General features: G+C 50.4%; 1 protein-coding gene and 1 long non-coding RNA gene across 3 annotated transcripts; one reads left to right on the forward strand and one right to left on the reverse strand.

The window, feature by feature from the left end:
* Nucleotides 1–793: 793 nt before the first annotated feature.
* LOC133238494 (zinc finger protein 764-like) lies at nt 794–10,651 on the reverse strand. Of its 2 annotated transcripts, none has more exons than XM_061401683.1 (4): nt 10,304–10,651; nt 3,770–6,709; nt 3,501–3,614; nt 794–2,729 (listed from the first exon to the last, which is right to left on the reverse strand). In XM_061401683.1, the coding sequence occupies exons 2-4, from the start codon at nt 3,975–3,977 to the stop codon at nt 1,816–1,818; spliced, it is 1,236 nt and encodes a 411-aa protein (XP_061257667.1). In that variant the 5' UTR covers nt 3,978–6,709; nt 10,304–10,651; the 3' UTR covers nt 794–1,815. The 2 variants fall into 2 exon arrangements, with proteins under 2 accessions (XP_061257667.1, XP_061257666.1); XM_061401682.1 differs by having other exon boundaries at nt 794–2,732; nt 10,304–10,382.
* On the forward strand, nt 10,648–13,923 carry LOC133238496 (uncharacterized). Its single transcript, XR_009733536.1, has 2 exons — nt 10,648–10,728; nt 12,018–13,923. It is a non-coding gene; the product is annotated as an uncharacterized LOC133238496 (long non-coding RNA).
* The last annotated feature ends 936 nt before the right edge of the window (nt 13,924–14,859 follow it).

Consider the following 14,859-nt stretch of genomic DNA (forward strand, 5'->3'; position numbering starts at 1 on the left):
AAGGAAACCCAGAATCCTAGTATCTCTCACCCTGTGTTAGATCTTGGGCAGGTTACTCAATCTTTCCCAGTCTGTGTCCCCAACTGCAAAAAGGATGGAAAGCCTAAGATCTCTTTCAGTTCAAAAATGTGATGAGGACTTCCCTGGTGGTCCAGTGGTTAAGACTCTGCGCTTCCTATGCAAGGGGCACAGGTTTGATCCCTGCTCAGGGAACAAAGATCCTACATGCCACAGAGCAAAAGATTAAATAAAATAAAGCCATTAAAAAAAAAATGTAATGAGGCCTTCCCATCTGAGCCTAAAGTGGCAAAGCCTAAGCCATAGGGCTCTCCCAGGGAGGCCCCAGAAGGGAATAAAGATCTGACACATCACAGGGGCTCTTGGGTCCTTCTCCTTCAGAAATAGGAAGTGCAGGTCAGCTGAGGGGTGCCGAGGTGGAGACACCACTTGTTTGGGCCAACAGATTCAGTCCTGGAACTCCCCTGGTGGTCCATTGGTTAAGAATCCACCTTCCAATGGAGAGGATGAAGGTTCAATCCCTGGCCTGGGAACAAAGATCCTATATACCACAGGGCAACTAAACCTGCGCCCCACAACTACTGAGCTTGTGTGCCACAACTAGACCCAATGCAGCCAAAAAAATAAATACTGAAAAGATTCAGTCCTAACTGCCTCTTCCTGATGATCTGTCCTCTCCAAGCAGATGCTTCCTTCCATAGGCAATTATGAGGGTGAATTGAGTTGATGGACAAGAGTCCTTTGTAAACCATAAAATGCAATATGAGCCAAGATCTAACAGAAAAGCCTGCTTTTATTTCTCTCCTGCTGCCCTTTCACAAATGTGCTCTCTACCTGAATCCCTGATTCAAAAACAACTGAATGCCATAGACTAGTTTGTAAACTCAAATGACTACAGGAGGGGGCATCCCTAGTGGTCCAGTGGCTAAGACTCAGTGCTCCCAATGCAGCGGGCTTGGGTTTGATCCCTGGTTGGGGAACTAGATCCTGCATGCCGCAACTAAGACCAGCCAAATAAATAAATACATATTTTTATGTATTAAAAATACATATTGTTAAAAAAATGACTATAGGAGTCCAACAGGTCATGTAAATAAGTAGAAAATGCCAGATGGAGAGGGCCTGCTTTGCCAGAAACAGCCATGACAAGTGGCAGCTGACACTGGTGAGGAAGCGCTAAGGAGTTGGCAGGTGGGCTGAACTGAAGAGCCTGGGCTCCATTCAAAGCGGCCTCTCAGCTCCTGTCAATGGTGGTTTTGTGGGAACTCAGGTCAAGTCGCCAAATCTTTGGATTTTTTCAAGAGGCCAGAAACTTGTTTTTTGTGTGTGTGAAATAGCCTGATTTTTACATCTTAACAAATAATTCATAACACTTAAAAATGCTGGCTGGTCTAAAACTACATGTAAAAGGCTATTGGGAGACCAGATTCAGTACCTGGCCATCAGTTTTTAACTTCTGCAGTCAAGTCAGTGGATAAAACAAAATTTTCCACCTCAGTCCTCTTAAACCTAAGCTGAGAAACAGCCTTTCCCATAGTGGAAGTCTAGTGGGGGTTCCTACCTCAGCCCTGACTCAACAAAGGGGGCTCTAGAGTCTGGAACCATAGGGGACAAGGTCTCAGCAGATGAAACTGATGAAGGCCTAAGATAAAATGGTCCTCACCCCCACCCCCAGGTCCAGCCCCTCTGGGAATTTTGTGACCTCCCCGGAGTTGCCCGAGTTTGAGGCCCCTGAGGCCATCTTGGCCTCAGACAATGTCTACATCTTCACCCTTGGCCTTGTCACCCACGAAGCCATCACCCACACTCCTGGAATATCTCTGGGTAATGCTGGAAGCCCACGGGGGGGTCCAGGTCCCCTGGGGCAGAGGCCAGGGGCACAGGCAGCCCACCGGCACCCCCGCCCCTGCGCACCCCCGCCCCTGGACGATGGACCCACTGGTGCTTGGCCATGGCTGACTTCTGGCCAAAGCACCTGCCACACTGAGGACAGGCGTAGGGGCGCTCGCCGCTGTGGGTGCGCCGGTGGGCGGCCATCTCCGAGCTCTGCCGGAAGCAGCGCCCGCAGTCTGGGCACGGGTAGGGCTTCTCGCCCGTGTGGGTGCGCACGTGGCGCCGGAGGTCTGAGGCATGGGCGAAGGCGCGGCCACAGTCTGGGCAGGGGAAGGGGGTCTCCCCGCTGTGGACCCGCTGGTGCTGGTAGAGGGCGGAGCTCTGGCTGAAGCAGCGGCCGCAGTCGGCGCAGCGGTAGGGCTTCTCGCCCGTGTGGACCCGGAGGTGGGTGGTGAGCGCCGAGCGCTGGGTGAAGGCCCGGCCGCAGTCCGGACAGCGGTGGGGCCGTTCCCCACGGTGGATGGCCCGGTGCTTGCTCAGAGAGGACGCCTGGCTGAAGCCCTTGCCACAGTCCGGGCAGCCGAAGGGCTTCTCGCCCGTGTGGGTGTAGAGATGCTCCACCAGGGTGGAGCGCCAGGCGAAACTCTTCCCGCACACGTAGCAGCCATGCCGCCGGTCGGCTCTGGGGACAGGGGGGTGGGCAGAGAGTGGCGGGCGACCCCGGCGAGGTACCTTCGGTGGCTGCTGCCAACCATAAGGAAAGCCAGCAGAGAGGGGTTTGAAAGCCGTCAGCCCGGGAAGCTGAGCATCCACAGAAGGAATCTTCCCCAGTACCTCCCTCCCTCCTCTTTGTCCTTTTTCTGCCTGATTTCCGGAACCTGCTGGGAGACAAGGGGAGAGCTCAGACCTCAGCTTATCCTGGTCCTTGATGCCCACACCCACTATGGGGTCAGAGAAGCCTCTTAGATACAGCTGCCTCTGGGACTCAGCTCAGTACGGGCAGGGAAGTTAGAAGTTACACTTTACCCTCAGTCGCATGGGACAGAAAGAAAAACTGTAGAGGCAAAAAGAGAAGGAAGGACAGGGGCAGGGTACATTCTGGGAGCTGGGGAAATGGGGGTCGGGGGGGATGACAATTGAGCTAGATCACAGAGCATGACTGGATGTTAAGTATGCAGCTAGCAGCAGGAACAGCACAAAGAGAGGCATGAAGGGGGTGGGCATTGCCAAGTTCAAAGGGGCTGGGCACAAGTGCAGCAGGAGGACAGGATGAATCAGAGGAACAAAACAGTACCAGCCAAGAGAAAGGAGGCTGCAACAAAAATATAACAAAAACAAAGTGAACACAGGAGGTGGTGGAGGAGCTAGAGAACAGGCAAACAGGTGGGGTGATATGGCGCTCAGAGGAACTTAGAGACCAGCTAGAGGTCAGGGGCTCAGGTTCGGAGGAGCTGGGGAGTAGAGAGGCAGGGATGCCTGGGTCACACTCTCAGGCCCTTTCTAGGCTGAATCCAGAAGCTAGGCAGGGATCAGGCGTAATAATAACCTTAGCTGGGAAAGCAATTCAGGCAGGAAACTGATGAGCACGTAAGGAGTTGGCAGAGGGTAACATGATGGGTAGGACCCAGAGGAAGTCCCCACTACTTCACCTGTGTCTGCTTCTGTAACACACTCTCCCATCTCAGGAGGCCCGGCATCTGGACCCCACAGTTGTGCCTCTTCCTCCACCCAGGAGATGAGGGCTGGCTTGGTGCCTCGGAAGCCTGGAGGGAAGGGGGAGAGAACGCAAAGCCCACGCTGCGGGGGAGGCCGCCGCCCAGGGTCCCGACTTCCTGCGGCCTCCCACTCCACGTGCAGGATCCAGAGGCTGGGCGGGGTGGACGCGGGTGTGAGCACAGGCGAGCAGGTGGGGCCTCACCGAGCGCGCCCAGGTGGCCATAGGTCTCCCGCATCACGTCCCGGTACAGGGCCCTTTGCGCAGGCCGCAGATACCCCCACTCCTCCGGGGAGAAGTACACGGCCACGTCCGCGAAGCTCACGGGCTCGGATGTCTCCCCCTGGGGCCTGACCCCGTTAGGTTCCCGCGCGGGGAGCAGGGCCGGGGGCGGCGCCATCGTAAATGCCATCCGGGCGGCCGACCGGCGCCACCCCTACCCGCCGGGGTCCACGGAGCCTCCGAGATCCAGAACGCTCCCCCACCGGGCTCAAGAGTCGGGGAGGCCGGGAGAGTAGGAACGGCCCCTCGAGGGTCCACGGGGGTGCCTGAACACTGAGGACAGGTGGCTGAAGGTGCTCTCCTAAGAGATGGCGGCCACGCGGCCCCACGTATTTCGCTCCCGCGCCATCGTGCCCGGATGACGCCACTCGGCTGTCTCCAGGTGGCTTTGTCTTCGAGCCCTCAGCCAACATGGCCGCGGCGGCTACAGGCGCCCGGGAAGACGCCGCCACCGGCCCGGGCACGGAGGGGTGGGGGCCGGCGTTCTCCAGAGAGCGGCGCCGGGCCTCGGAGGCGCAGAGCCCGGGCTTCCCCGCCGGGTCCCCGCGCCCGCCGCGCTGAAGGAATCGCCGCGGCCCCGCCCAGACTTGGAGCAGCGACCTCCAGCCCCGACTCCCGCCCGCTCCGCGCGGTGATTTCAAACGTTAGGTTTCGTGGCTGGCCCATCGCTAGGTGACCGCACTCTTCCCCCAGTGTTGAGGGTAAAAGAATGGAGCGAATAAAAGAAACTTGATCGAGCTATTGAAATTCTGGGAACTTCAGTTTCAGGAGATCGTGGGGGCAGCCGGAGGAGGGTAGGATGAGGTCTGAGAAAGGTCGGAAGGACTCTCTTTCTGTAAGCTTACCCCCTCCCCGCGTACCCTTCAGGACGCCTCCCGAACATCCATTTAGCTCTAGCTCAAGGCTGCTGCTGCTAAGTCGCTTCAGTCGTGTCCGACTCTGTGTGACCCCATGGACAGCAGCCCACCAGGCTCCCCCGTCCCTGGGATTCTCCAGGCAAGAACACTGGGGTGGGTTGCCATTTCCTTCTCCAATGCATGAAAGTGAAAAGTGAAAGCAAAGTAGCTCAGTCGTGTCCGACTCTTAGCGACCCCATGGACTGCAGCCTACCAGGCTCCTCCGTCCATGGGATTTGCCAGGAGTGGGGTGCCATTGCCTTCTCCGCTGGCTCAAGGCAAGTTCCTTGAATTCCTGATCCCAGAGCCACTTGCCACCGTGCCCTGGCATGGATGGCCCATGAACACCTCGGATTTTGCAAGCTCAAGCTGAACTCATCCTTTATTTCCCTTTGCCTGCTGCCCCTGGGGTGTTGTCTTAGCAAATGGCACCAACTCTCTTCATCATTTTTACCTCCAAGCTCTCTCTCTCACTGGACACATTTATTGACTGCCTACTCAGTGCTTTCCACAAGCCTTCATAAATATACCCTGCCCTAAGAAGCCTTGAGAAACGCTGGGCTGGAAGAAGCACAAGCTGGAATCAAGATTGCCTGGAGAAATATCAATAACCTCAGATATGCAGATGACACCACTCTTATGGCAGAAAGTGAAGAGGAACTAAAAAGCTTCTTGATGAAAGTGAAAGAGGAGAGTGAAAAAGTTGGCTTAAAGCTCAATATTCAGAAAACTAAGATCATGGCATCTGGTCCCATCACTTCATGGGAAATAGATGGGGAAACAGTGGAGACAGTGTCAGACTTTATTTTTTTGGGCTCCAAAATCACTGCAGATGGTGATTGCAGCCATGAAGTTAAAAGACCTTTACTCCTTGGAAGGAAAGTTATGACCAACCTAGACACCATATTAAAGAGCAGAGACATTACTTTGCCAACAAAGGTCTGTCTAGTCAAGGCTATGGTTTTTCCAGTGGTCATGTATGGATGTGAGAGTTGGACTGTGAAGAAAGCTGAGCACCGAAGAATTGATGCTTTTGAACTGTGGTGTTGGAGAAGACTCTTGAGTGTCCCTTGGACTGCAAGAAGATCCAACCAGTCCATTCTAAAGGAGATCAGTCCTGGGTGTTCTTTGGAAGGAATGATGCTAAAGCTGAAACTCCAGTACTTTGGCCACCTCATGCGAAGAGTTGACTCATTGGAAAAGACCCTGATGCTGGGAGAGATTGGGGGCAGGAGGAGAAGGGGACAACAGAGGATGAGATGGCTGGATGACATCACTGACTCGATGGATGTGAGTTTGAGTGAACTCTGGGAGTTGGTGATGGACAGGGAGGCCTAGCGTGCTGCGATTCATGGGGTCGCAAAGAGTCGGACATGACTGAGTGACTGAACTGAACTGAAGAAGCCTTGATATTTTTCCTTTGGCCAGATAAATCAATCACTGCATTTCACACACTTCATGGACATGCGCTTCACATTTGCTGGTCGGGGGCTTACTCTGGAGCTTTGGTCTGTTTGCCTCCTTCCTTCCAAAGGCCTCCCTGAGACCTTCGCAGACTCCTTGTATCTGGTGGCTGCTTCTCCCCAGGGCAGCTGGGCAAGTAAAGAACCAATCTCTGAACTTCCCTGGTGACCCAGTGGTTAAGATTCTGCACTGCCAGTGCAGGGGGACCGGGTTCGATCCCTGATCAGGGAACTAGATCCCACAGGCTGCAACTAGTTTGCATGCTGAAACTAAAGATCCCACGTGCTACCATGAAGACTGAAGATCCTTCGTGCTGCAACTAAGATTTAGCACAGCCAAAAAAAAAAAAAGTCTCAACAGAAGAAGGGAAGAGGAAGACATAAACTTGGGAGGGGTCAGCCTGGCCAAAGAGAGAGGCTTGTTGGAGGGTGGCCAGTAGAGGACAACGACTAAGGGCACAGAGTTGACTAGGGGCCCTTGTCCTCCTTGCCTCTCAGGCCTCCTGAAAGACAAAAAAGACAATAGAAAATTTCCATTAAGACTGAAGGCTTTTTATCACCTGTCAGTGCCCATCCCCCTCACACACAGACCTGGAAGAGAGCCCTGGGTAGTCCTGGAAACTTGCAGGACTGGAGAAGAGCCTAGGGCAGAGTCTGCTCCCCTAGATGGGACTCTGAGGGCCATGGCACCAGGCTGGTGGGTCTACTAGTGGCCTCTGGCTGCGGCACCTTCCACTGTGGGGACAGTAGTAAGACTCCTTGCCTGTGTGAGTCAGCAAAAAGCATGAGAGGTATAGCACCAGCTGCAGGTGAAGGGTCCCTCTCCAGAGTGCACTGGGCCCGGACTCCCTGGCGGTCCAGTGGTTAGGACTCCATGCTTCCACTGCAGGGGGTCTGGGTTCAACCCTTGGTCAGGGAACTAGATCCCCCATGCTGCAACAAAGACTTCACATGCCACAACTAAGATCTGGTACCGCCAAATAAAATAAATATTAAAAAAAAATAAAGAGAGAGTGCCCTGGGCCAAGTTGAAGATAAGGGTAAAGCATAATTGCACTCTGGATGGGGATGAAGGTAAGTCCTCAGTGCCAGGTGTTGAAGCTGGGCACAGGCTGAGGGCCTGGGAAAACCCCGACTACAGGAAGCCTTGGTTACAGGTTCAAAGACCACATTAGTGTCTCTGACTGTAGGGCCTCATGACAACTCCCAGATAGAGTCCTTCTGCTGACCCCTTCCAAATGTATCACTTTTCTGAATGAGTGCTGGGAAACAGATTCAAAACTTACATTTTTCGCTGTTAACTTTCCAAGATCTACTCATGTTCAGGCTGATAGAACCAAACTTCACTAAGACAGAAGCATTGAGTGGGTACCCAGTCCCTGGAAGCCCCCTTCTAGACTGTGTTGGCCAGTTGAGGGCTTGCAGATCAGGGACATTCCCACCCACTCCAGGGTCAACAGAGGAGATACTCTCAACCAGAGGAGCAGCTGTTATGGGACCAGGGACCTGAGAGACAGATAAACTGCCTCCATCCTAAACTTTTATTTTTTGGCCATGCTGTGGGACATGCCTTGGGAGCACAAAATCTTAACCACGGGACTGCCAGGGAAGTCTCAAACTGCCTCCCCCTTAAACTTGAATTCACACATGGCCACTGACCTTTGGATGATTCATAAAGTATGACCTAATCATGGGACCACTTGGATGCCTCAGAGCCAATTAAGTGAGAAAGAGAAGGTCAAGATTGCAATATCCAGTGGGTGTCATAAATTCAGATCAGCAAAAACTAGTAAGGTCAGCAGTAAAGAACATGCAGAGGGTGTTTCTTACTCAACAAACGTTTTTCCCTTCCAGCTGGAACTGGAACGTCGCTTCTACTTTTCATCTTTTTGGCTTTCTTTCAGACTTCCTACTCCTGGGAATCCTGAGCATCTGTACCCCACAGTTGAGTCTCCTGCTTCACCATTTGATGAGGTCTGGTTTGGGGTCTGGCAAAACTGGGGATCCCTGGTGGCTCAGATGGTAAAGAATCTGCCAGAAATAATGTGGGACATGCGGGTTCAATCCCTGGGTCGGGAAGATCCCCTGGAGAAGGGAATGGCAACCCATTCGGGTATTCTTGTCTGGAGAATTCCATGGACAGAGGAGCCTTGGTGGGCTACAGTCCATGGGGTCACAACAGAGTCAGACACAACTGAGTGACTAACACTTTCACTTTTCACAAAACTGGGGCAGAATGCTAATCATTCAATAAATGTTTCTTACTACAGGTAGGGAAGTCCACTACCTATGTGGACTTCCCTGGTGGTCCAGTGGTTAAGAATCTGCCTTACAATGCAGGGGACTCAGGTTTAATCGTTGGTTGGAGAACTAAGGTCCCACAAGCCTTGAAGCAGCTAAGCCCCCTGAGTCACAACCACTGAGCCTGTGAGCTACAACTAGAGTCCATGTGATCCCTTTGCCAAAACTAAGACCCAGAGCACCCAAATAAAATAAACATTTAAAAGAGAGAGAGGAGTGCACTGGGCCAAGTTGTAAGTAAAGGCAAACCATGATTGCACTCGGTGGTGTGGGGATGAAGGTGCAGCCTGAGGGCACCTTTGCATTCATTTAATGAAAATGTATTGGGCACCTCGGGCTTCCATGGTGGGTCAGACAGTAAAGAACATGCCTGCAAAGTGGGAGACCTGGGTTCAATCCCTGGTTTGGCAAGATCCCCTGGAGGAGGGCACAGCACGTTGGTCCAGTATTCTTGCCTGGAGAACCTCCATGGACAGAGGAACCTGTCAGGCTACAGTCCATGAGGTCACAGAGTCAGACACGACTGAGCGACTAAGTACACAGCACACTAGGCACCTCATATGTGCCAGGCATTGTTCTAGATATTTTAAGAGAGATTCCAGGTAGGAGCTTTGCTGGCAAAGGTGCAGAGAGGACTTCTGGGCAGATTGTGCTCAGGGCTAGAGATGGACACAGAGCCACAGTTTGGAGACTTCCAGTATAGGGCAGAAGAGCGCCAGAAGAAATTTCTTTACTCTCTTTCCTTCTTCTTCTTTTATAAATTTGTATTGGGAGTATAGTTTACAGTGTTGTGTTAATTTCAGGTGTACAGCAAAGTGAATCAGTTACACGTACATTGATTCTTTTTTAGATTCTTTTCCCATATAGATCATTAGAGTATTGAGTAGAGTTCCCTATGCTCTATAGTAGGTCCCTATTAGTTATCTATTTTATTTTTAAAATTTTATTGATTGATTGTGTTGCATCTTTGTTGCTGGGAGGGCTTTTCTCCAGTTTCGGTGAGTGGTGGTTACTCTCTAGTTGCAGTGCCAGGGCTTCTCAGTGCGGTGGCCTCTCTTGTTGCAGAGCACAAGCTCTAGAGCAAGCAGGCTTCAGTAGTTGTGACACCTGTGCTTAGCTGCTCCTCGGCACGTGGGATCTCCCCAAACCAGGACTGAACTCATGTCTCCTGCATTGGCAGGCAGATTCTTTACCACTGAGCCACCAAGGAAGCTCTAGTTATCTATTTAATATATATAGTAGTGTGTATTTGTCAATCCCAATCTCCCAATTCATCCCTCTCCCAAGAAATTTCTTGAAGATGGCATCTGAGAGAGGCAGTGAAGGATGTGAGAGTTGGAGGGTAGTGTGTAACAGAGCAGAATAGCAAGAACAAAGACTCACTAAGCTAGAAGCATGTCCAAAAAACAAAGATTCTACTTGGCAGGAGCCAATGAGATGGCGTGCTGGTAGAGAAAGAGGAAGATGTTAGAGTGTTATGGGCCTTGAAGGCCAGTACAGGTTCTTTAGTTTTTGCACAAGTCTTGGGGAGCCAGTATTGGTATCTAACAGTGGAGGGTAATTCATGAATTTCAATCAGACTGATCTGGAGAGGATCCCCGGAACCAATTATCATGAGGCAGGAGTGGAGTCAGACACCCAGCCCGGCTCATCCCACCCACTCCCTTCCCTTCTCGGAGATCCGGGACGCCAGGCGTCACCGTACGCGCCCAGGTGGAGGTTTTTCACCCCAGACACCCCACTCCTCGGGGAAGAAATATAGGGCCACTTTCACGATGCCCGCGGCCTTCTCCCACCTTCTTCCTGCCGGGTCTTCACCGACACCGCTGGGCGCCCAGATCAGGAGCCGGGGGTGGAGTCATACGGCCACCCCCACTTCTCCCGGAGAGACACTAGCGACTCGGCCTCCTGTGCAGGGTGGGGGTCGGTCGCTCCAGGCCCAGGCAACCGGAAGTAGCTTGTGGTGGGGCCCCTCTAGGACGTCGGGAAACGGCCCGTTAACCGAACTCATTGGTCCGTGGGCCAAGAAATGAAGGCGCCCTCAGAAGAGGCGGTGGCACTCTACCGTCCATTTTAGAGAAAGGCATTGATGATCTGGTTTATCCCCCCACCGAGTTGTCTTCTCTTGCTGTTCTGCCGGTGGCCTTGCAAGGGCCTCTTGCCCATAGTTAAGATGGCCGCAGCTGCTTCGGCGTCCGCGCTCTGATCTGGCGGGTGAAAGGTGAGGCGGGTGCCCGGCGGCGAGGGAGAGTGGCCACAGGGCCAGGAATCAGGGATGGTACGGAGAAACGTCCCCTTCTCAAACCGCGAAAGAAGGCTCATTCAGTGGCCTGGTGTTTAAAGATTTTTTGTAGCAAACTAATTTATTTCTCAGATGTTTATTTTTCATCTAGAAGGTTACACAAGAATATTCAGCGAATGTCCTCTGCTCCAGCCCCCACCTCTACTAACGGTTTCTTAAATATTCCTACAGTGATTGTCTACGCCCTGCAGAGACATCTATCATATTTTCACACATTTACTGTATCTTACTGAGGATACTGGGACGCATGCTTCTCAGTGCCTTAGAGTTCAGGCATTTTACAGAAGAGGAAACTGAAGCCCAGTTAAGACCCAAGGTCAGGCAGACTGTTAGTGACTCTGGGTCTTCAGACTCCTAATCCAGCCTTTCCTCCTGGCGCTGCCTCCTTTAGACGCCTTCCAGAAATGCAACATTAACGCTTCGAATTTACGGGTCCCTGCTGACATTGTGAAAACGAACTGGATTCTCAAGTTATTAAGTCATGATTGAAGTAAAAAAAGTTAGATGGAAAAAAAAAAGTTTAAAAACGTGAGATGAATTAAGGGATGACAGGACTCATTTGCTTTCAATGCTCCATCTCACTGTGCCTCCAATTCCAAGCTGTCCTAACAGAACAGTGGCCAATTATACAAGAATTGCAGTTGGTTCTGTGATGTGACTAAGACATCAATAATATTAGCTTACCTTGATCGATCACTTACTATTAATACATGCCAGACTCTGTTCTAAGTGCATTTGCCTGTTAACTCATTTAATCCCTCAGAACACTTAAGAGATAAATACCCTTCTGCATCAGTAGACCACAGCCCGGGGGAATGACCTTACCGCAGGCCACACAGCTAGTGAGGGTTCTGACTCCAGAACCCATGACATGATGGGTTACTGAAGACACAATCTCAGCAACCTGAGAGAAGTGGGATTTTAGGCCAGGTCATGAAGATGCAGTTGTACGTTGGGTAGGGCAAGAAGCAGGGACCTGGAAGTCAGAAATACTTCTTCTGGTCACCTATGCCATTCCACTGTTGTTCTGTAGTCACCAAGTCATGTCTGACTCTTTGTGACTCCATGCACCTTAGCACACCAGGCTCCTCTATCCATGGGATTTCCCAGAAAGAATAATGGAGTGGGTATGCGATTCCATTCTGTTGTATTAAATGTAGAGAGAAAAAATTAAAATGATGACCTCTAAATTTTTTTTTTTTATTTAGACATCCTAGAATTTGAAATCAAGTGGGCCTTAGGAAGCATCACTATGAACAAAGCTAGTGGAGGTGGTGGAATTCCAGTTGAGCTATATCAAAGCCTAAAAGATGATGCTGTGAAAGTGCTGCACTCAATATACCAGCAAATTTGGAAAACTCAGCAGTGGCCATGAGACTGGAAAAGATCAGTTTTCATTACAATCCCAAAGAAAGGCAATGCCAAAAAATATTCAAACTACCCCACAATTTCGGAGAAGGCAATGGCACCCCACTCCAGTACTCTTACCTGGAAAATCCCATGGACAGAGGAGCCTGGTGGGCTGCAGTCCATGGGGTCCCTAAGAGTCGGACACGACTGAGCGACTTCACTTTCACTTTTCACTTTCATGCATTGGAAAAGGAAATGGCAACCCACTCCAGTGTTCTTGCCTGGAGAATCCCAAGGACGGTGGAGCCTGGTGGGCTGCCGTTTATGGGGTCGCACAGAGTCAGACATGACTGAAGCGACTTAGCAGCAGCAGCAGCACCCCACAATTGCACTCATTGCACATGCTAGCAAAGTAATGCTCAAAATCCTCCAAGCCAGGCTTCAACAGTACGTGAACCGTGAACATCCAGGTGTTTAAGCTGGATTTAGAAAAGGCAGAGGAACCAGAGATCAAATTGCCAACATCCGCTGGATCATTGAAAAAGCAAGAGTTCCAGAAAAACATCTGTTTCTGCTTTGTTAACTATGTCAAAGCCTTTGACTGTGTGGATCACAACAAACTGTGAAAATTCTTAGATATGGGAATACCAGACCACCTTACCTGCCTCCTGAGAAATCTGTATGCAGGTCACAAAGCAACAGTTAGAACGGGACATGGAACAACAGACTGGTTCCAAATCCGGAAAGGAGTACATCAAGGCTGTATATTGTCATCCTGCTTATTTAACTTATATGCAGAATACATCATGAGAAACACTGGGCTGGAAGAAACACAAGCTGGAATCAAGATTGCCAGGAGAAACAACTTCAGATATGCAGATGACACCACCCTTATGGCAGAAAATGAAGAAGAACTTCACTTGATGAAGAGTGTCTTGATGAAAGTGACAGAGGAGAGTGAAAAAGTTGGCTTAAAACTCAACATTCAGAAAACTAAGATCATGGCATCTGGTCCTGTCACTTCATGGCAAATAGATGGGGAAACAGTGGAAACAGTAGCTGACTTTATTTTGGGGGGCTCCAAAATCACTGCAGATGGTGATTGCAGCCATGAAATTAAAAGATGCTTGCTCCTTGGAAGAAAAGCTATGACTAAACTAGACAACATATTAAAAAGCTGAGACATTACTTTGCCAACAAAGGTCCGTCTAGTTAAAGCTACAGTAATCATGTATGGATGTGAGAGCTGGACTGTAAGGAAAGCTGAGTGCCAAATAATTGATGCTTTTGAACTGTGGTGTTGGAGAAGACTCCTGAGAGTCCCTGGGACTGCAAGGAGATCCAGCTAGTCCATCCTAAAGGAGATCAGTCCTGAATATTCATAGGAAGGATTAATGCTGAAGCTGAAGCTCCAATACTTTGGCCACCTGATGTGAAGAACTGACTCACTGGAAAAGACCCTGATGCCAGGAAAGATTGAAGGCGGGAGGAGAAGGGGATGACAGAGGATGAGATGGTTGGACATGAGTTTGAATAAACTCTGGGAGTTGGTGATGGACAGGGAAGCCTGGTGTGCTACAGTCCCTGGGGTCACAAAGAGTCGGACACAACTGAGTGACTGAACTGAACTATTTTTTAAATTAATTTATTTTTAAATTAAATTATTTTTAATTGAAGGATAATTGCTTTACATAATTTTGTTGTTTTCTGTCAAACATTAACATGGACCCTAAATATTAAAAGTACATAGTAAAAAAAAAAAAAAGTACATAGTAGAAAAAGTGAAAGTTGCTCAGTTGTGTCCAACTGTTTTCAACCCCGTGGACTGTGTAGTCCATGGAATTCTCCAGTTCAGAATACTGGAGCGGGTAGCCTAGCCCTTCTCCAGGGTATCTTCCCGACCCAGGAATCAAACCAGGGTTTCCTGCATTGCAGGTGGATTCTTTACCAAAAGTACATAATAGGGTTGTGTTTAGGGGTCAAGTCATGGGAAACGAGTATGTCGTTTGAATGCTTGGGCGTTATCAGAGATCAGATCAGATCAGTCGCTCAGTCGTGTCCAACTCTTTGTGACCCCATGAATTGCAGCACGCCAGGCCTCCCTGTCCATCACCAACTCCCAGAGTTCACTGAGACTCACGTCCATCGAGTCAGTGATGCCATCCAGCCATCTCATCCTCTGTCATCCCCTTCTCCTCCTGCCCCCAATCCCTCCCAGCATCAGAGTCTTTTCCAGTGAATCAACCCTTCACATGAGGTGGCCAAAGTACTGGAGTTTCAGCTTTAGCATCATTCCTTCCAAAGAAATCCCAGGGCTGATCTCCTTTAGAATGGACTGGTTGGATCTCCTTGCAGTCCAAGGGACTCTCAAGAGTCTTCTTCAACACCACAGTTCAAAAGCATCAATTCTTCGGCGCTCAGCCTTCTTCACAGTCCAACTCTCACATCCATACATGACCACAGGAAAAACCATAGCCTTGACTAGACAGACCTTTGTTGGCAAAGTAATGTCTCTGCTTTTTAATATGCTATCTAGGTTGGTCATAACTTTCCTTCCAAGGAGTAAGCGTCTTTTAATTTCATGGCTGCAGTCACCATCTGCAGTGATTTTGGAGGCCAGAAAAATAAAGTCTGACACTGTTTCCACTGTTTCCCCATCTATTTCCCATGAAGTGGTGGGACCAGATGCCATGATCTTTG

The sequence above is a fragment of the Bos javanicus genome, chromosome 25 (assembly GCF_032452875.1).
Source record: "Bos javanicus breed banteng chromosome 25, ARS-OSU_banteng_1.0, whole genome shotgun sequence".
Lineage (NCBI taxonomy): Eukaryota > Metazoa > Chordata > Mammalia > Artiodactyla > Bovidae > Bos > Bos javanicus.